At 47.0% G+C, this 21,943-nt stretch overlaps 1 protein-coding gene across 1 annotated transcript in view; it reads left to right on the top strand.

Annotated features, from left to right (window-relative positions):
- TBCA (tubulin folding cofactor A) overlaps positions 1–10,709 on the top strand; it is a 57,603-nt gene extending 46,894 nt beyond the window's left edge. The window contains exons 3-4 of the mRNA XM_088443879.1: positions 9,374–9,460; positions 10,372–10,709. Of these exons, the coding sequence (XP_088300005.1) occupies positions 9,374–9,460; positions 10,372–10,452 (168 nt within the window). The 3' untranslated portion in view covers positions 10,453–10,709. The remainder of the gene's footprint in view (positions 1–9,373; positions 9,461–10,371) is intronic.
- The last annotated feature ends 11,234 nt before the right edge of the window (positions 10,710–21,943 follow it).

Raw genomic sequence — 21,943 nt, 5'->3', positions numbered from 1 at the left:
AAATGTATTCAATATACAGAATATCTGTCCATATTTTTTTTAACATAAAAAAAGTAAGACAATAGCAAGAATATAAAAATACAGGTTAATAAACATATGTGAGCGTGTACTACTGTTTTAAAAATAGTTTTTAACCTGGAAGCAGAGGTTTAAGTAACTAAACTGCACCTGCAACTTTATACATAAATAGCGTAAGAGTAACCACCACAACATCAGAGCAGAATAAATGTAGAGAAATGTAAGTTACACATGTAAATGATCTAATTTTGGTTCTCAGGTGCTGGCTGTAGTACATTGCTCCCCGGTTCATTGCACTGAAATATAATTTAGGCCAGCTCATGCTTCTTGTTCTAAAAGAGATGGTAAACTGCTACAATTTCTTGTCCTTAACATAAGGATTTGCACAAAACAACATTTAGGTGCATGTAGGCAGGAAAAATGTTCACGTCGGTGGGGTTCCAGTTTAGTAATTTTTCTCCCAGCCGCATGGTGAGAATATCATCTCCGCTAAAATGAAATGCCGCGATAAGTAATAACTTTTTATGCATGATAAGCATCAAAATACAAACCTGCTGTTTTCTGCTTATCATTTTCTTTACCTTTCTCTTTCACTTAAAATCTCCTGCCAGGGTCTCGCAACATGATCAATATACTCAATAACACTTTTTTTTTTTCTTCCATACAGTAATTATCTCAATGTGATATTATCTGAGCACAGTATTTCTTTATTAGACAGAAGACCCAGGCAATTTTTTTTTTTTTCTACGAGCAGCTGATCCCCTTCTGGGTAAAGGTGCTCCATGGAAAAACAGTGGAAAGCGTTTATTTTAAGTAAACTTTCAGAGCCGGAGCTGGGATTTCAGTGACTGACAAGTCCACCTTTCAATGTGCTGTACTTCTCTGCTGATTATGTATCTGGCATAAAGAAACCCGTTTCTAGAAATGCAGCATTTTTTATTTTTTTTTCCTCTAATGAAAATAGTTTTCCTCAAGCGATTGTTAATTCTAAGTCACAACTGGGCTAGGGATTTTTTTTTTTATGTTGTAATATATTAAACTAACGAATAATATGTTAAACTAATTTGTTCAAAGCTCTTATTTTTAAGTCTATGTATGTATTTTTTTGTTAAAAAGAAAGAAAAAAATGCCTCTGAATTAATTTTAAGGATAACGAGGAAAGCTGGAGTGAAATTAAATCATTTGCCTGTTATTAGACTAGTGACCTATGTTCTCATTGCTTAAGGTGGTGTCAGATGGGCATATTAGAAAAGCCCACAGTTTTGCCAGAAGAGAAGGTTGTTCTGAAGCTGGTGTAGTGGCACATGGCGGTCAAAAGATTTTGTGATCTGTGACCAACATGATGAATAATAACAATATAATATAGTAAAGTTTTCCAAATATGCGCAAATGATGACTGCAGCCAGGAAAAAACTTAAGAGGTTCCTCACTTGCCCTCTAGATACATATATGAAAGATAATGTTTCACCCTTCGGCGCTATCATCAAATTGAAAAGTCTCTTACACTTTTAAGTCTCCAGAGACCACAAATCACAATGAAGTCCTCCACAGGAAAAGGTTCTTTTACTTTCTGATCCAATTCCAATTTTTTGCAATAAACTCTAACTTCAAATCCTTTGTGTTGATGATCTCAAAAGAGAAAGATAACCAAAAATAGTGCAATACTGTTTGTAAAAACACTTATATTTAATTGAGACAAAGGGACACTCACATTTCTAAAATTGAAAAACAGCACGTAGTATCCCCAATATGATACGTCATAAGGAACTCCAACTCCCGATGTAGATTATCTAAAAGAAAAATGATAACCACAAATAGTGCAATACTGTTTGTAAAAACGCATAATTTATTGAGACAACAGAACACTCACATTGATAAAAAGGAAAATCAGCATATAGTATCGCCAATATGATACATCATATGGGGAAAACAGGATGGGGGTACCAATGGTAGATGTTGTATGGAGAGGCACAATGGTTCCGGATACCAACAGAGTCCCTCACTCAGTCCACAGTTTCCCCAATCTCAGCGTCCCGTGATCCGGTCACCTGCTTAACGCGTTTCAGACAATTTCATCCTTCCTCAGGAGCTTGGTGAATAAACCTCTCCATGGCTTTAAATACCCTTAGCAATTTAGGGTAAGCCTCCGTTTCCCGTATCAGTCCTAGTTGGAGATCTAATAATGTGGATGTTAGACTGGCAAAATCAGAAATGTGTTGGATTCCTGTGGAGGACTTCATTGTGATTTGTGGTCTCTGTGGAGACTTAAAAGTGTAAGAGACTTTTCAATTTGATGATAGCGCCGAAGGGTGAAATATTATTTTCTACTTCAGGGTCCATAGGGTATCCACAGGATACCTTGGGGTATAGGTGTGACGTCAGTCGCAGGGCACCAAAGAGTTAAGCTTTCAGCCTCCCAGGATGCACTAGGTCCCCCTCCTATACCCCGCCCCCGGGCCAAGGCACCTCAGTTTAGTTTGGTGCCCGGCCGGAGTCGGGTGCACCTGTTGGAGTGGGGGCTAGAAGAGCCCCTGAAGCTTTTTCTTCATGCAGCTGTGGCTGCACATCTGGATGAACAGCATGGACAGTCAGTCCTGACGTCCATGCTGTCTTCCCTACACCCCGCCGGTACCAGAACGCCGGTACTGATCCGGGGATGCTGGTGGGCGTCTGGGGTCACAGCTAGCGGTGACCCCAGATGCTCCGGACCATGGCCGGATTCAAGGGGGACAGAGGTAAGCAGCGGGGTCCCGCGGTGGGTCCCCGCTGATCACATGGTCCTAAGTCCCCAGGCAGGGGGCTTCCTGGGGACTGGCTGCAGCGTGGAGCCAGGCGACCAACCTGCGCTTCCACTACCCCCTGGGACAGCGGACCGCAGCAGAGCGGTAGCGCTGCGGCGTCCCAGGGGTTAAATGCATGCCAGGGGAGCGCGCCTTCCCTGTCTCACAGCCGGCGCCTCCCCCGCTGCACACAGCCCTCTCTGCATGCTGCCAACTGGTCCTGTGGCAGCGCTCCTCCCCCAGGCCAGCCTCCTCTCTGCTCCTCGGCGGCCATCTTCTCCAGAACGCATGGTGAACGCTGCTGGAAGCGCTGGACGGAAGCATCGTGGTCTGGGTCCCCCCGCATACCTCTCCTCCGCTGTGGCTCAGGTCTGTGTATGCAGTGCTGTGTCCTACCAGGCCCTGTGTCTGTGTAGTTGAGTAATCAGCGCTGTTAGTGCAGGAATTGTTATTTCTCTGCATTGTATGTGACTGTGCTAGCGCTGCCTGTAACTTTTCTTCTCTAAACTGTCAGCTTTATTACTGTCCCTGTTCTTCTGCTAAAGCCCTTGCGGTGCGGTGCTGCAGGGTGGTCTCTCGCCTATTTAATACTTAATTGGTGAGAGAGGTCACATACGTGGTGCCATCATGTCTGAAAGTGATTTTCCCCTCCGGCTACAGTGTACCACGTGCAAAGTACCGTTAGCGGAGGGGGAGGGTAGCGCGGAGGGCCTTTGCCGGCAGTGTTTGTCCATGGCGCGGCCTATTACGGTTACAGCACCGGTACAGGAGCCGCCCTGGGCTTGTTTCGCTCAGGCGTTAACAGCTTTAGTGGGCCAGTTAGCTCCGCAGCCCGTGTTTACTCCGATGGGTTTGTCCCAGCAGTCTAGGTGTCGTCACCCATGCAGGGGTTCCCACGACAATTGGTGGTACCCCACAGTCTCCCTATTTCCCCGCTCCCGGGTTCTCAGGAGCCAGCGTGGGTTAACTCCCTGACGAGTTCTGTACAGCACTTGTCGGATGTGTTGCAAGGGGAGTCTGTGATGCGGCCTCATAAAAGGCCGGTGGCGTCTCTGTCCGCTCCTTATGAGGATGACGAAGGGACGTCTGATGATGGGGAGATTCTGGATCCTTACGATCAGGAACCTCTCCATACTAAGGACGCTGATGCTAAGTCAAAAGTATATATTCCTGGACTTATTCGGGCAGTCCGCACAGCCTTGGTGATTGAGGACGAAGTTCCCCCAGCGGCTAAATCTAAGTATGCCTTTTTCAAAGATGTGAAGGGCGATGCCACAGTCTTTCCTCTTTCGGGTCAGTTGGTGGACCATTTAGAGGAGGCGTGGAAACAACCTGGCAAAAGATACCAGCCGCAGAGACGCCTGGCGGTGGCTTATCCGTTCGCGGATAATTATTTTGCGAAGTGGGAATCCCCTCCACAGGTGGATTCTCACGTGACCCGTCTTGTCCGTAGTGCCACATTGCCGATGCCATCCATGTCCTCCCTTAAGGATGCTACGGACCGCAAGGTAGAAATCTGCCTGAAGTCCGCTTATTCCCTTGCAGGGGGGGCAGCACGGCCGGCTATGGCCATTTGCTGGGTTGCCAGAGCGATGGAGCGCTGGGCGGATTCATTAGAGGCTTCTTTTGAATCCGACTGTCCGGCTGAACAGGCGGAGTTGATTGGCAATCTCCGTGATTCGGCCACCTACATCAACGAGGCAGCTCTAGACATTAGTACTCTGGTGTCTAGAATTTCTTCAGCAGCGGTAGCTGCTCGTCGCACCTTGTGGCTGCGATCCTGGAAGGCGGACGCAGATTCTAAGAAAGGTCTGGAAGCGTTGCCGTTTACCGGAGAAGTTCTCTTCGGTCCGGATCTGGATAAGATTGTGGCCACGCTGGCGGCAGCCAAATCTGCTTGTCTCCCGTCGGCCGCTGCTCCTTCTGGTTCGGGACCATCGTCCTTTCGGTCATCTAGGGCCCAGGGCAGGCCCAAACCACAGTCGTTTCCTCGACAGGCTGGCCCTAAGAAATCGGTCAAGCCCCGGAAGCAGGCATGGAGTACCAGACGTCCGGCCCCCAAGCCAGATGACAAGCCTGCGGCCTGACGGTCCGGGCCTCCCTTTGGGGGATCCCAGGGTGGGAGGCCGCCTGCTACAGTTCGCCCAGTGTTGGTCGACCACTACGACAGACACTTGGGTTCTGGAGGTGGTTTCCCACGGATACGCCCTCTCCTTCCGGCACAGACCCCCGGCTCGCTTCTTCACCACGGGTCTCCCATCAGACCGGAACAAGGCTACGGAGCTGCGGAAGGTATTGCACACAATGCTCCAGGCTGGAGTTATAGTGCCTGTTCCATTCTCCCAGAGGGGCCAGGGTTTCTATTCAAATCTATTTTTGGTACAGAAACCCAATGGGTCATATCGTCCGATTCTCAACCTCAAAGCACTCAACAAGTCTTTGCGGGTCCCGAAGTTTCGGATGGAGACCCTACGGTCCATCATTCTGGCGCTGGAACCTGGGGACTACTTGGTGTCATTGGACATACAGGACGCTTACCTGCATGTCCCTATTCTTTTGCGCCATCAACAGTTCCTCAGGTTTGCAATCCGCAGCGACCACTTCCAGTTTCGGGCGTTACCTTTTGGCCTGGCAACAGCACCACGTGTTTTCACCAAGGTGATGGCGGTCATGGCGGCTTCTCTGCGGCTGCAGGGAGTCCGCATGTTACCGTATTTGGACGACCTGTTATTGGTGGCAGGATCTCCAGAGCTCCTGTTACGCCACTTGGACCTGACCATTGCACTGCTGCAACGGCACGGCTGGCTAATCAACTGGCAGAAGTCCACTCTAATCCCGTCTCGGAGGATTCTGCATCTTGGAGCCTTATTGGACTCGGGACAGCAAAGGATCTTCGTGACGGAGGACAAGATCTCTGCTTTACAGTCAAGGGTGCGCAGTTGCCTGCACAGCCGCCGGGTGTCCTTACACTCGGCGATGAGGTTACTGGGCTCCATGGTGTCGGTGTTCGACATGGTGGAATACGCCCAGTTTCACTCCAGACCTCTGCAGCACCTGATCCTGTCCAAGTGGAACGGGCTGACTCAGTCTCTGAAGTCCCAGACGATTGTGCTCACCCAGGAGGTTCGCCTGTCCCTTACGTGGTGGTTACAGACGACCCACCTCAACAAGGGACGTCCGTTCTGGGTTCCAAATTGGGTCCTGTTGACAACGGACGCCAGTCTTCGGGGCTGGGGAGCAGTTTCGGGTCCACACTTGTTCCAGGGCAGGTGGACGCCGACAGAAGCGGAGCTTCCAATAAATATCTTGGAACTCCGTGCGGTCTTCAATGCTCTCCAGTAGGCACAGCGGTTTCTCCAGGGTCGCCCGGTGCAGGTCCAGTCGGACAACGCTACCACCGTGGCCTACATAAACAGGCAAGGAGGAACTCGCAGTCGGGCGGCTCTCGTAGAGGTCTCTCGGATCCTGGTTTGGGCGGAGCGCAATCTTCCGGCCATATCAGCGGTCTTCATCCCGGGAGTGCTCAATTGGGAGGCGGACTTTCTAAGTCGCCAGGACGTTCATCCGGGGGAATGGTCCCTGCACCCGGACGTTTTTCAACTACTGGTGGACAGGTGGGGTCTTCCAGAAATCGACCTCATGGCGTCCCGGCACAACAACAAGTTGCCGGTGTACGGGTCTCGCACAAGAGACGAAGGGGCGTCTCTGGTGGATGCTCTGTCCGTCCGGTGGACGTTCCGGTTCGCATACCTGTTCCCTCCGGTCTCCCTTCTTCCACGGGTAATCCGGAAATTCAAACAGGAAGGAGGGACGCTCCTGTTGATAGCTCCCGCGTGGCCCAGACGGCACTGGTTCTCAGACCTTCAGGGTCTGTCCGTGGACAGTCCTCTGCGGTTGCCGCTACGACCGGACCTTCTGTCTCAGGGTCCTTGCCTTCACCCGGACCTGACTCGGCTGTCTTTGACGGCGTGGCTGTTGAGACGGCCATGCTGAGGTCCCGGGGGTTTTCCAGCTCTGTGGTGCGTACCATGTTACGAGCTCGGAAACCGTCTTCCGCGAGGATATACCATCGCGTGTGGCATACGTTCTTCCAGTGGTGTCGACCGAGAGGTTATGCACCGCGGGAGTTTCGTCTGTCTCGGTTTCTCGCCTTCCTGCAAGCGGGACTAGATCATGGGCTTCGCCTTGCTTCTTTGAAGGTACAGGTTTCGGCCCTATCTGTCTGGTTTCACCGTAGGATTGCTACAATCCCGGATGTGCGCACCTTTATGCAGGGTGTTCTCCGCATTCAGCCGCCCTTTGTTCCACCTGTGGCGCCTTGGGATTTGGCTGTGGTCCTGAGGGCTCTCCAAGGACCGCCGTTTGAACCACTGGGCTCAGTGGATCTTAAATGGCTAACAGCTAAGACTGTTTTCCTTCTGGCCATTGCTTCGGCCAGACGTGTTTCTGAGTTAGGGGCTCTTTCTTGTAGACCCCCTTTCTTGGTTTTTTATGGGAACAGGGCAGTACTCCGAACTCGGCCCGAGTTTCTTCCCAAAGTTGTTTCCCAGTTTCATGTTAACGAGGAAATAGTTGTTCCGGCCTTTAACTCACCGGGTCTTTCCGTGGGTGAGGCCTCTTTGGATGTTGTGCGGGCCTTAATGTCTTATGTTGACCGCACTTCTTCGTTTAGGAAGTCGGACGCTTTGTTTGTCCTCTATGGCTTCCGTAAAAAGGGTTGGCCTGCTTCAAAGCAAACTTTGGCAGCCTGGATCCGTATGGCTATTTCTGAAGCTTATCTTCATGAAGGCCTACCGGTCCCTCCTTCTCTGAAGGCTCATTCCACTAGGTCTGTGGGTCCTTCGTGGGTAGCTCGACGTGGTGCCTCGGCAGTTCAGATCTGCAAGGCTGCTACGTGGTCTTCTGTCCATACCTTCGTGAGGTACTACAGGTTTGACACCTTCGCCTCTCAGGATGCTTCCTTCGGGCGGCGGATTGTCCTTTCTGCACAGGAGCGTCCCCACCCTTAAAGGATACTGCTTTGGGACATCCCCAAGGTATCCTGTGGATACCCTATGGACCCTGAAGTAGAAAATATGAGATATGGTAAGAACTTACCCTTGTTATCTCTATTTCTACGAAGTCCATAGGGTTCCACAGGACTCACGCCCTGTCGCACCTGTGCTGCAGATGGGCTTTGCTCTGGTCACCGGTTTTCCGTCTCCCTCTGGTGAGAATGTGATTCTTGTATGTGTCCAGATCTTTGTTCTCTCTCTTCCTTCTCCTCCTCCGGCCTATGGCTTGGTAACTAACTGAGGTGCCTTGGCCCGGGGGCGGGGTATAGGAGGGGGACCTAGTGCATCCTGGGAGGCTGAAAGCTTAACTCTTTGGTGCCCTGCGACTGACGTCACACCTATACCCCAAGGTATCCTGTGGAACCCTATGGACTTCGTAGAAATAGAGATAACAAGGGTAAGTTCTTACCATATCTCATATTTTTAAAATACCAACATGATGAAGAAAAAGAGCTGCGGAGAGAGTGCTGACCATACAGGAGAACCAGAACAGGTGATTCAGTTAAATGATATATAGGGGTGATGCAGATGATCTACAGCTGGGATGGCATGTGAACAACGGCACCCTACATTACCGCTGAATTGCGTATATTGAACACCCCCCCCCAGAACAAAAAGAAGAGCAAAATGATAGACTACCTTATGTACAGTTTATGGGCCTGATCCGGAGATGGACAGTATTGCAGAGACCAAGGTCGCAGCCAGGGATCACCTGGTTGGTTCTTTGGCCAGGCTGTGGTGGCAGAAGTTTACTGCAGCCTTGCCGGTTTCTGATCACTTGCGAATCCAGGAAATCTGCGTCCACCGACAAATACCCTGGCCTCGTCCCTCCCGGAAAATGGGGCAACACACCCCTGTTTCCAGAAGGGTGACCGGTCACGCCCCCGCTCCACCCCCTAAACGCCACAGCATGTCAATCATGCTGCCGCTTAGGAGCCATTCTGCACATGCAAAAAATGGGTCCTGCGCATGCATAGACCACTCGCCATCGGAGATGTACGCTAACCATCGGTTCTATGTCCGGACTGCACATCACCTGTATCTTGTGCCAGAACATGCAATCTTGCGTCATGTTTAATAGTTACCCAGAGTGTTGTGATTAATAGGCCACACTGTAATAAGATTATGTAATATCATCCTTTGCTTTATATGGCATGTTTAAATCCGGTTCATCCCTTTCAAATTCCTGTATTGATCTAGATGGCAAACAAAATGGCACGTAAGCCAAAAAAGGGGAAATTTTAATTATAAAGAACAGTGGACTGTTCCCTAATCTCACTGCCTTGAGGTCATCCTTGGCCCTTACCTTCTTTTGTGGCACCTTACAAGTGAACTATGATGATGATTATTGATGTGAAGTATAGGCAAAGAGCAATGTCCATATGGCACAATAAACAGTTGCTAGAACTTTAGGGTTTGATAGGCTTTTATTGAAAATCTAATTTTGGACCAGACTAAAAACAAACTGTCCATATGTCTTATGTCTGCTTTACAATCCTTCATTTCCATTGTGCTTTTCAGAAAGAAGTATTGCAGGAATCTCACATGATGATCCCAGACTGTCACCGCAGGCTAGAAGCAGCACATGCGGATCTTTCGCAGCTCCTAGTAAGCAGAGATATGTAATCTTAGAAACTTGTCTTTCTAAATAAATTCTGTAGCCACTAAAGGCTGACCATAACCATACAACACATGATCTCACTTAGTCAGTCTGTCGGTATGGTACCATTCATTAACGATTAAGTATCGTGCTCTCTGTGTAATGATGTGTAAGGCTGGATCTTTGTTACACTTACCCCTGCGTGTTTAAGGCCTCGATTTAAAACGTCATTGCTTTTAATTGTAGAACACTGGTTGTTTAGCTATTAAAAACATTGCCGTTTTAATCAGTATACAAACACCCACGGCTTCATTTCATTTTGACCACAATCATTTAGAAAATGTTTTTTTAATTGTTCTCTGGTAGCGATCTTCCATGACAGCTCTGATAATTGGGTTCCTGGAAAATATCCCTTTGTGGCAAATGTAATATTCATTCTCTCTTTCAGTGAGTACCCTACTTGTAATATCACTGTAAGGTGGTTTGCATCCATTATCTTTAATTGCGCTGTGATGCTTAGGCGTACCCCATTGCTGTTGTATAACGGGGGCAGTGTAAAAATCTCTGAAATATTTAGTGATGCATCCTAGTAGTTACATTATTCCAGTGTACATTTCACATCGTATTGCAGAGTGTCTCTACTCATAGCTTATTGTGTCCCCTAGCTCTCTATTAGGGATTCCAGTGCTGGCCACACTGAGCATTGAGATTGCTTGATGGCTTTGCAAAACTGCATCGATCAGATTCATTATGATGTGTTAAAGGCTACGATATATAGCACATCATAGCGGAGATCTGCACTGTAGTGGGTGGTGTGTACATGTTTATACATGTTGTTATACTGATTTTATGGAAGTTGTCTCATACTAAGCAAGGTATGAAAGTCCATATATGAATCGACAATCTCTTCTTCTTTTAGGAGAATGAAAAAGACTTGGAAGAGACGGAGGAATACAAAGATGCCCGTGCCATGCTGGACTCGGTGAAATTAGAAGCGTGAACACCTTCCAGCCCCTGTTTTTATGCCTTGATACCATTCCACTATTCTTTTTGAAAATTGGGAAACTCGAATGCTCTTCCATAGCCTAACAATACAAGGACATGTTAAGATTCCATTTTCTGTAGCTTCAAGGCTGTGGAACGTAAATTACTTTAGTCTATACAGCTTTGTCGCATTGAACTTAACTAATGCAGTAAAGGGAAAAATGTCAGTTTTCACAATTCCTGCATTAAAGGTGTTTAAGAGGAAACGAACAATGGTTTATAGGATCCTCATTTCACATGTATGGGGAGTTTTTGGAGGAGTTTGGGAAAGCGATTTTGTTGTCGCTGCTGTCTTTATTTCCAGTGATTAGGATTATTGTGGGGCAATATTCCTAAAGCTGGTAAAGGCTGTCCCTTTCTCCTCGCCCAGCCTCCTAGCTAGAGACTCAAAGGCCATTTTTCCCTGGGCTTAGTATTGCAGAGCCAACAAATGATCACTCCTTGCCAATTAAATTGGTGGGGAGTGAGTGGGCAGGGCCTATTGAAACATGTTTACAGTTTGTAATTGTCCCTCCCCACTTACACCCTGTGATTGGTCCTCTTGCTCACCCCACCTCCTCCTTTTTGTCTGGGTCTCTCCTAGGTACTGAAGAGTTCTGGGAAAATGGTGGCACAGAATACCACTAGGCTTCAGTTACATTGGCACAAGGGAATCCAATCCTGGTTCGTTTTGGGCACCCAAATTCCCCAGGATTCTCTGCACCAAGTCCTGCGGTTACTGAGACAGCCAATCACAGTTATTGTCTAAAGACTCTGTGACCACATCAGTGAGCGCCACAAATCTGGATGCAGCGGGTGTGACTCACAAGCTGTCCTTCTGCCGCTGTCACTCATTGAAGGGAGTGGGGACGGACTTCAGCCTGAGGGAAAGGAGTGAGTGATGTGCTTAGTAGTATATAATGCACGCCACTTCCTCCTGTTGTGTCTGGCTACAGAGCGAGATACGGGCATTGGAGTCTGCAGTAGACCATAGTAGTAGGGAGAGGAAAGGAACTGGGGAGTGTGGAGGTCCTGGGGCCCTCTGTTGTATTTGTATTTCTTCTTACAGGCTTGCAGCAGCACATTCAGCAGTAGGACTATGGAGCTACTGAGCATTTACAATATACAAAGCCCTCTTCATCCATAACAACGGCTAATCCATCCTCCTCTTGTGTAGGCGACGTCAGCGATGATGATAATGATCGTCGTCATGTTAACTCTGCCTAATATACATGGTGATGAGTCTGACATGGGCACAGCTGAATTAGCAGGCGATATTGACATGAGCATAACCATACTTGGCGTAGACCCTGAACATGCTTTTTCTGCAGCCAGGTATATAGGGAATAAAATCCAAAGACGATTTAGCGATGACACCTTGGACATCCTACTTTTTGTTAGGTCGTACTGTCAGTAAATGGGAAAAAAAACAAAGACACTTTTTTTTTTTGTAATGTAAACTGCAATATTCTATTGTCAGTCTATAGTCCAGAAGTTCCCAAGCCTGGTCCTCAAGGCACCCTAACAGTCCAGGTTTAAGGATATCCATGGTTGAGCACAGATGATTAAATTTAAAAGACTGAGGTACTAATTAAGTCACCTGTGCCCAAGCATGGTTTTCTACATCAGGGTCCATAGGGTATCCACAGGATACCTTGGGGTATAGGTGATGATGTCAGGCATCGGGCACCATAGAGTTAAGTTTCAGCCTCCCAGGATGCACTAGTGTCCCCCTCCTATACCCCGCCCCCGAGCCAAGGCATCTCAGTTTCGTTTGGTGCCCGGCCGGAGTCGGATGCACCTGTTAGAGGGGGGCTAAGAATAGCCCCTGAAGTTTCTTCAATGCAGCTGTGGCTGCACATCTGGAAGTACAGCATGGACAGTCAGTACTGATGTCCATGCTGTTTTCCCTACACCCCCGCCGGTACCGATCCGGGGATGCTGGTAAGCATCTGGGGTCACAGCTAGCGGTGACCCCAGATGTTTGGGACCATGGCCGGATCCAAGGGGGCAGCAGGTAAGCAGCGGGGTCCCAAGGTGGGACCCTGCTGAAACATGGTCCAGAGTCCCCAGGCAGGGGGCTCCCTGGGGACTGGCTGCAGCGTGGTGCCAGGTACCTAACCTGCGCTTCCACTACCCCCCTGGGACAGCGGACTGCGGCTGAGCGGTAGTGCTGCGGTGTCCCAGGGGTTAATTGCATGCCAAGGGGAGCGCGCCTTCCTGTACACAGCCGGCGCCTCCCCCGTTGAACACAGCCCTCTCTGCACTGTGCTGACTGGCCCTGTGGCAGCGCTCCACCCCCAGGCCGGCCTCCTCTATGCTCCTCGGTGGCCATCTTTACAAGACGCATGGTGAACACTGCTGGAAGCTTGGGAGCGGTGGCATCGCAGTCTGGGTCCCCCGGCATACCTCTCCTCCATTTGGTTCAGGTCTGTGTATGCAGCGCTGTGTCCTACCAGGCTCCGTATCTGTGTAGTTGATTATCAGCGCTGTTAGTGCAGGAATTGGTTTTCTTTGCATTGTATGTGACTTCTGCTAGCGCTGCTGCCTGTACTTTCATTTTCTACTGTCAGCCTTTTCACTGTCCCTGATCTTTTTCTGCTAAAGCCCTTGTGGTGCGGTAATTGCAGGGTGGTCTCACACTATACTACAAGTATCAGTGAGAGGGGTCACATACTTGCCATCATGTCTGAGAGTGACTTTCCTCTCCAGCCTATGTGTACTACGTGTAAGGTACCAATAGCGGAGGGGGAGGGTAGCGCGGAGGGGCTATGTCGGCAGTGTTATTTATTGGCGCAGCCAATTACTGGCACGGCCCCGGTACAGGAGCCGCCCTGGGCTTGTTTCGCCAAAGTGCTTACGACCCTCATGGGCCAGTTAGCTCCGCAGCCTGCGTTCTCTCAGATGGGTTTGTCCCAGCAGTCAGTGGTGTCGTCACTTCTCTGAAAGTGCAGGTGTCTGCCCTGTCCGTCTGGTTCAATCGTAGGATTGCTGCAATCCCTGATGTGCGCACCTTTATGCAAGGTGTTCTCAGAATTCAGCCACCGTTTGTTCCACCGGTGGCGCCTTGGGATTTAGCTGTGGTCCTGAGGGCTCTCCAGGGACCGCCGTTTGAAGCACTGGGCTCAGTGGACCTCAAATGGCTGACAGCTAAAACTATTTTCCTTCTGGCCATTGCTTTGGCCAGACGTGTTTCTGACATATGGGCTCTCTCCTGTAGACCCCCTTTTCTGATTTTTCATAGGAACAGGGCGGTGCTGCGCACTCGTCCTGGTTTCCTTCCTAAAGTTGTTTCCAGTTTTCACATCAACGAGGAACTCGTTGTGCCGGCTTTTAACTCAACTGATCTTTCAGTGGGTGAGGCCACTTTGGTTGTTGTGCGGTCCTTAAGAATTTATGTTGACCGCACTTTTCGTTTAGGAAGTCGGACGCCTTGTTTGTCCTCTATGGCTTCCGTAAAAAGGGTTGGCCTGCTTCAAAGCAGACTTTGGCAGGCTGGATTCGTATGGCCATTTCAGAAGCTTGATCTTCATGAAGGCCTTCCGGTTCCATCCTCTGTGAGGGCTCATTCCACTAGGTCTGTGGGTCCTTCATGGGCTGCTCGACGTGGTGCCTCTGCAGTCCAGATCTGCAAGGCTGCCACATGGTCCTCTGTCCATGCCTCTGGTGAGAATGTGATTCTTGTATGTGTCCAGATCTTTGTTCTCTCTCTTCCTTCTCCTCCTCCTGCCTATGGCTTGGTACGTAACTGAGATGCCTTGGCTCGGGGGCGGGGTATAGGAGGGGGACCCTAGTGCATCCTGGGAGGCTGAAACTTAAATGTATGGTGCCCGATGCCTGACGTCATCACCTATACCCCAAGGTATCCTGTGGAACCCTATGGACTTCGTAGAAATAGAGATAACAAGGTAAGTTCTTACCATATCTCTTATTTTTTTAATGCCTGGATCATTAGGGTGCCTTGAGGACCAAGCTTGGAAACCTCTGGTCTAGTCAACTAACTTCCAATATCCAGCTGTTTGCCATGTGTGTGCCTTCTTTATCATTTATTACAGTTGCAGTTTTAAATCGGTCGCTCAGAGGGGCTTTGATAAACCGTATCTTAGTAAATCTACCCCCATATCTCTTTAATAGTCTCACTCTACGCTTGTGGGATAGACAAAACTATTAATATTTGAGTTTTATATGAAATGGATGAAAATAAGCTTATATGTTTAGCTTTTTAGTGCTACCAGTGTCTTTTTTTTTTTTTTATTTATTTTTTTTATATGCATGTTTCCTCAGAAAGTGGCTACTGGTCCCCTGCCACTGCGCTATTGGGAGAGGATAGATTTTGTAATGACAGCAGTTCCTGTCTGTCCTTATTTAAGATAATTTAGTCTTCAATCAAATGACGTTGGAATACCTTCTTATCGTATTGGTGCCATTAAATAAAGTTTTTCCAGAGCCATCCAGGACAGTGGACCACGCAGACTGCAGTAAATGGGTCTGTAGCACGTGTTTTTATCCTCCGTTCTTGGTGTGCTAGGTCTCTGTAGCAAAAAGTAAACCGTATGTAATTTGTTATTTGTACATAGGTTTATATTTTAATCTTTTTTTTCTTTTTTTTTTTTCTTCTGTATAATGGGATAAAAAATGTCAACATTAATTTTAGTATTTTAGGGCTCATTCATGCTAGGTACAGATGTGTCTTTAATACGATGAGTTTCAAGTTACGTGCAGTTTGTGTGTGGTAACAATTTTTTACTTTGAGCCATAGTTTGTTTATATGACATTTATGATTTAGATTTTTTTTTTTTTTTTTTACGTATGGTTTCGATTTTCTATCCTCGCAGTATAGCATTCATGAGCATTACACATAGTGTGGGAAGATACTCTTTTGAAAGGCACCATTTAAAACCTTTGGAAACCATGTTTACTGTACATATCACATGCTAATTAGTGCATGAAGGCGTATTTACACCGGATTTGTCTGACAGAGGTATAAAAGGCTGTAGGGAAATAGAGGAGGCATTGGTTCAAAAAATATGTTAAAAAAAAATGTCTACTACAATTGTACAGAGGTCCCCAAACTTTGCCATTACAGTACAGGTTTTAAGGATATCCATATTTGAGTCAAGATGGTTATATCAAATTGACTGAGGTACTAATTGTCACCTGTGCTCAAGCACAGATATCTTTAAAGCATGGACTGTAATGGCAGAGTTTGGGAACCTCTCTAAAAGAAATGGTTCAGTCCTCCTGCTGACATAGCCAGGATTATCCAGTGGAATCAATCTTTTAGGCCAGGCTTTTAGATTCTGAGTTCCATGAAGTTAAAGTGAACCGGTTACCTAATAGCCCGTCGGTTCACTAGGAACCAGTGCCGTATAAGTCAGACAATGCTTCATAGGTCTCATTGGATCATGGCAATTGATAGTCTGCACTAGTTCACTGAAGGCTGCACAAGTCCACTAAATGGATGATGACTATGTCTGTGGGTGACGGATTCACTTTAATTCCCAGTCATGTACAGTACCGGTCAAAAGTTTGGACACACCTTCTCATTCGATGGTATTTGAATATTTAAATTATTTTCAACATAGTAGATTAATACTGAACATATCAAAACTATGAAAGAACACACATGGAATTATGTTGTAAACAAAAAAGTGTTAAATCAAAATATGTTTTATATTTTAGATTCCTCAAAGTAGCCCCCTTTTGCTTGGATGACAGTTTTGCCCTCTTGGCATTCTCTCAATCAGCTTCATGAGGTAGTCTCCTGGAATGGTTTTGAATTAACAGGTGTGCCTTGTCAAGAGTCAATCTGTGAAATTACTTGCCTTCTTAATGTGTTTGAGACCATCAGTTGTGTTGTGCAGAGGTAGGGTTAGTACACAGTGGACACCACTATTTGACTACTGTTGTAATCCATATTATGGCACCAACCACTCAACTCAGTAAAGAGAAACGACAGTCCATCACCACTTTAAGACATGAAGGTCAGTCGATACGGAAAATTTCAAGAACTTTGAATGTATTCTCAAGTGCAGTTGCAAAAACCATGAAATGCTGTGATGAAACTGGCTCTCATGAGGACCGTCCCAGGAAAGGAAGACCAAGAGTTACCTCTGCTGCAGAGGATAAGTTCATTAGAGTTACCAGCCTCAGAAACCGCAACTTAACAGCACCTCAGATTAGAGACCACATAAAGTCTTCACAGAGTTCAAGTAGCAGACACATCTCAACAACTGTTCAGAGGAGACTGTGTGATTCAGGCCTTCATGGTCGTATTGCTGCGGCCCAGACTTTTTGCCTACTTCGCCTGTTTTGTAGGCGGAAAAGTATTGCGCGTGCCCGTATTCAATTTGAAAGTATGCGCAAATGGGACCCGGCGAAACTTGAACAGGCGGAAACTACTGTCAGATTTGGGGGAATCAGCCTGACAACCCCCAAAAGATGCACTGACATGGGGATTCCCTATGGTACCCCCGATTTGGGTTGCTGAAGGTATTTGGTGTTTTTAAACGGGCTCAATGGCTGCTAAATAGTGGTTTTCTAGATGTGATGCAGAATAGTATTCAGGAGTATTTTTTCCAGAAGATAACTTATCCCAGCAAATTTGGGGTACTTGAAAATGGGGGTCAGCATATTTAAAAGTTGCTAAAGTGAAGTTGAAAAAATCGTAAAAAATCCACCTGCCGCAAACACCTGCAATCAAAAAAACACTGGGGGCATACTTGGCGACCCCCCCAAAGTCAAGTTCGCTAGTTTTTTGGGGTGTTCTGAAGTTTTATTGTTAATTTTTTGACAGTTTACTTTCGAGGGACTGAAGGCTGCAGGGGGGTTCCCGCAATGTTGCACCCCAAAACCCCAATTCTGCACTTTTTTCTGCCTGCTATTCATAGGCGAAAAAGTTTCGCCTAGACTGTTGGAAAATCATTCCAGGAGACTACCTCATGAAGCTGAGTGAGAGAATGCCAAAAGTGTGCAAATCTGTCATCCAAGCACAGTGGCAAACGCAGAATTTTGAAAGGGGGGTTTCCAATACGTGGTTACAAAACCAATGGCAAAAATCTAAACACATACAGGCAGCACTCCTCCTCCTCCTCAATAATCCAAGCTTGTTAATTCATTACTGTGCAACCTTTCAGATGCCGTGACAAAATATGTAATAAATGCATCTGAAAAGTGGCACAGAAATGGATTAATAAGCTTGGATTACTGAGTACCCAAGGAGAGCACTGCCTGTATCTGATTGTATGAGACTGAGCTATGCTTAGAGCTTATTATATGCACTCAGGATATGCCCACCACGGGCCCAGTGTCCAACAACCCCGGTGGTCTAGGGAGGATTAAATAAGTGAAAGTGGGTGAAGCCGCCTACCATGGAGCTGGGAGAGGCTGCAGTGGGGAGATTTGTTTAGGTCTTTTCCTTTCCACCACTGCAGCACTCTCCGGTCCTCAGCTTCTTGATCCTCAGCTTCTTGCTGTAGGTCCGTCCTGGCCAGCAGCGCCTCCTATTCTTGGCCAGCTCTTCCTTCTTCTTTTCTTCTGGAAGTCTTCTATTCTCCCTCTCTGCTTCTCTCCCTTTGCAGCAGCACACCTTTCCTCACTGCAGCCCACACCTCTCCTCATGCTCACACCTCCCCTCCCCACAGCACTCACCTCTCCTCACACCTCCCCTCCCCACAGCACTCACCTCTCCTCACACCTCCCCTCCCCACAGCACTCACCTCTCCTCACACCTCCCCTCCCCACAGCACTCACCTCTCCTCACACCTCCCCTCCCCACAGCACTCACCTCTCCTCACACCTCCCCTCCCCACAGCACTCACCTCTCCTCACACGTCCCCTCACCACAGCACTCACCTCTCCTCACACCTCCCCTCCCCACAGCACTAACCTCTCCTCACACCTCCCCTCCACACAGCACTCACCTCTCCTCACACCTCCCCTCCCCACAGCACTCACCTCTCCTCACACCTACCTTCTCCTCACAGCAGCACACCCCTCCTCACATGACCACTCACCTCACAGCAGCACTCACTTCTCCCCTCACCACTCAAGTCACGCCACCCCTCCCCTCAGCAATCGCCACAGCACTCTGTTCCCCTTACCTATACACACAGCCCCTCAACATTTGTACACAGCCCCTCACTATTTGTACACACAGACCCTCACCATCTGCATACACACAGCACCTTACATCTGCTCTGTGTGTATGCAGATCAGATAGTGAGGGGCTGTGTGTTCTGTTTATGCAGATGATGAAAAGGCTGTGTGTACAGTGGATATGCAGAGCAGATGTAAGGTGCTGTGTGTATGCAGATCAGATAGTGAGGGGCTGTGTATACTGTGTATGCAGATGGTGAAAGGGCTGTGTAATACAGCCTCTACACCATCTGCTTACAGAGTACACACAGCCCCTTCATCATCGGCATAATCGGCATACACACAGTACACACAGCCACCTCACCGGCATTTCTGCACATAGCCCCGCTCTCTCAGGACTCGCTTCGCCGCAGTGGTGTGCACCCTTCCCTTCAGGATCCCCGGTGGCACATTAGAATAGTGCGCCGGCCGCGCTGACCGACAGCCAATTAGGAGCGGCCACGTGGCCGCTATTGATTGGTTGCCGGCCGTGTGGACCAACAGCCAATTAGAAGCGGCCACGTGGCTGCTCCTGATTGGATGCCGGTCGTGTGGACCAACAGCCAATTACAAGCGGCCACGTGGCCGCTCCTGATTGGATGCCGGTCCGCGAGCTATGATTGGCTCGCGTGACTGGCATTAGTGGACAAATTTGCCGTCGGGTCCCTTATTAAGCTGCGCGGCGATGGATCGGCGGACAGGGGGGGTTTCTAGGTACTCGAAAACCCCCCCCTGCGTGCGCGCCCGAAGCAAAAGGGGGCTACTTTGAGAAATATAAAACATATTTTGATTTAACACTTTTTTGTTTAAAACATATTTCTATATGTGTTCTTTCATAGTTTTGATGTCTTCAGTATTAATCTACTATGTTGAAAATAATTTAAATAAACAAAAACCATTGAATATAGAAGGTGTGTCCAAACTTTTGACTGGTACTGTAGCTGGAGTAAAATGTTTGATACTTTTAAAGGAATCGACAATTCTCACCTACTCAGCGAAGAGACTGAGCCCTACCAGCCGTGTAAAGAAATGTGGCTTTCTCCCTCATTCACTCAGAGGGAATTCAGCTACATGGGACATGGGTAGATTAATACAATGCAGAAATACTACAATGCTGGAATACTCTGAGCTTTTATATGGTCATAACTTTATTAATTGGGTCCGGCCCTCTGCTTCTGTCACCTGAGTCTCTCAGAGAGAGAGAGTCAGTACTGCTCCAGCCCGTCCTCTGCGATCCACATGGTAAGAGGAGGGGACTTGAATGATCTGGGTTTAGCAACAAGATACAATACTCTAATCCCCTCTGCATTGTAGTGTGCTACTATTCAGATTCAGTATAACTTCCATACAACTCTTTGGTTAATTAGCTCTATGTCTGCCTATTTTTGCAATTCACTAAAGTTCTAAAAATATTTTGTGTGTGGCCTTTTACAGTTTGTTAAAATAAAATGTTAAATCCCCCCCGCTATATTACATCTTCGAGGATGATCAAGAGCATATCATGGGTTGCTAGGGGTAACACCACTTTTCATATTTAGAAGCTTTAGTAAATCTACCCTTTAGGGTTCATATACACATATATAAAAAAGTCTGTCAAAAATGTTACAAGACACTCTTCCTTTTACACAGAGCAATCAAATTGCCTATTCAAAGCCATAATGAGTACATTGTAGTGATTGCTCATGCTTTTGAATGTTGCAGGAAAAACTGATATTGACTCAAAGAGAACACTTGTCAAAGGGTGTTTACAGGTCCATTAGCTGACATTGGGGCTATTTCTAAATAATTGTTTTTGCATAAAAATCACTTTATAACAATATAGGAAATATAAGCCTTAAAAGCTTCAGAACTACTTTACTAGCCAAAATGGACCATTTGAAGGTTTGGTTTGGTCATAACGGGATGTAGTCCACATCCTAGTGAGCAGGATTCCGACGGTCTAAATATATAGGGCCAGAATTCTGACAGCATCGGGATCCCGACTCCAGTATCCCGGCCTCCGGCATCCAAAAGGTACGTATCCTGGGTTAGGCATTAGGGGGGAGGCGAGGTTTAGGTACCGGTAAGGGAGTGTTAGGGGGAGGGGGAGGTTAGGTATAGGCACGAGGGAGGTTTAGGATTAGTGGTACTATACTTACCCACGGGTGTTGGGATTCTGACCAGAAGCATCCCGACCGCCGGGAACCCATACCCACTCAGTCAGAACACCTTTTCATGTTCATTATAATTTCTTGCTCAATGGTGTGTACACAGTTTTGAAATTGTTGAGGGGGAAAATAAACAGTAGAAATGAAAATGATGTTCACAGCAGCACATAGTATATCAGGAGATGAGTCCGATCATGTTTGCTTTTGTGAGGGCTGGGCTGAATGTGATGGGGCAGTATCAAGATCAGAAGAGGAGAATGGGAACCAGTAGGAAGTCACAGACTAATGGGTCTATGTACTAAGCCTTGGAGGAAGATAAAGTACCACTCAATCAGCTTGTCATTTTTATCAAACAACCTGTAAAATGACAGGAGCTGATTGGTTAGTACTTTTTCCTCTCTCCAAGGCTTAGTACATAGACCCCTTAATTTGACACCAAAAGGAGTAGAGGTCCCCAACATTATAGATTAATGAAACAAGGCTCCCGCCACTCATGTGAGAAGATTGTGAGGTCAAATGTACTTTTAAATGAAACAATATTTATAAAGCCAACTTTTTGTAAAACCAATCTGTACCGAAGCCAGAAATGACTGGGCTGTCTCTGTGCTATGTCAGTGGTTCCTGCAACTATAATTTCAGTGCAAGTACAGTCCCTTGTGCTCTCTTAGCAGTGTAGGAAGAAGGGCTGCAACAACCGGGCCCCCCACTCCAAATTTTTTGCTGTTTAGCCCGGCAATATAATGTTCCGTCCCTGTATACTAGAGAAAGTAAATATAAATCCCAACATAGAACTAGTGAAAAATGACTTTACTGTGGTACACTACAAAAGAACTATGTAGCAGAAATCAAAAAGTCTATTATGGCTGCCATCTAAAAATATCAACACAAATGATAAAACACAAACATGTCAATAAAAACAAAACTTGATGATGTACTAACAAATTGGCAGAAGTGAAAATCAATAAATAAGCAACTAGATTCTAAATTGTACACCAGCTAACCTCTATTATAGACATTGTGTATATTGCAGGGCGACTGGTAAACTGAATGAATTTAGTTAGTTTAATTATATTGGACATGCATCATCAACATAATTAAATAATGCTATGTGTGTGTGTATGTGTGTATATATATATATATATATATATATATATATATATATATACTATGTGTGTATATTTATTT

This window comes from Taudactylus pleione, unplaced genomic scaffold, assembly GCF_031769625.1.
Source record: "Taudactylus pleione unplaced genomic scaffold, aTauple2 ptg000336l, whole genome shotgun sequence".
Lineage (NCBI taxonomy): Eukaryota > Metazoa > Chordata > Amphibia > Anura > Myobatrachidae > Taudactylus > Taudactylus pleione.
This window is presented reverse-complemented; position numbering and strand designations above follow the sequence as displayed.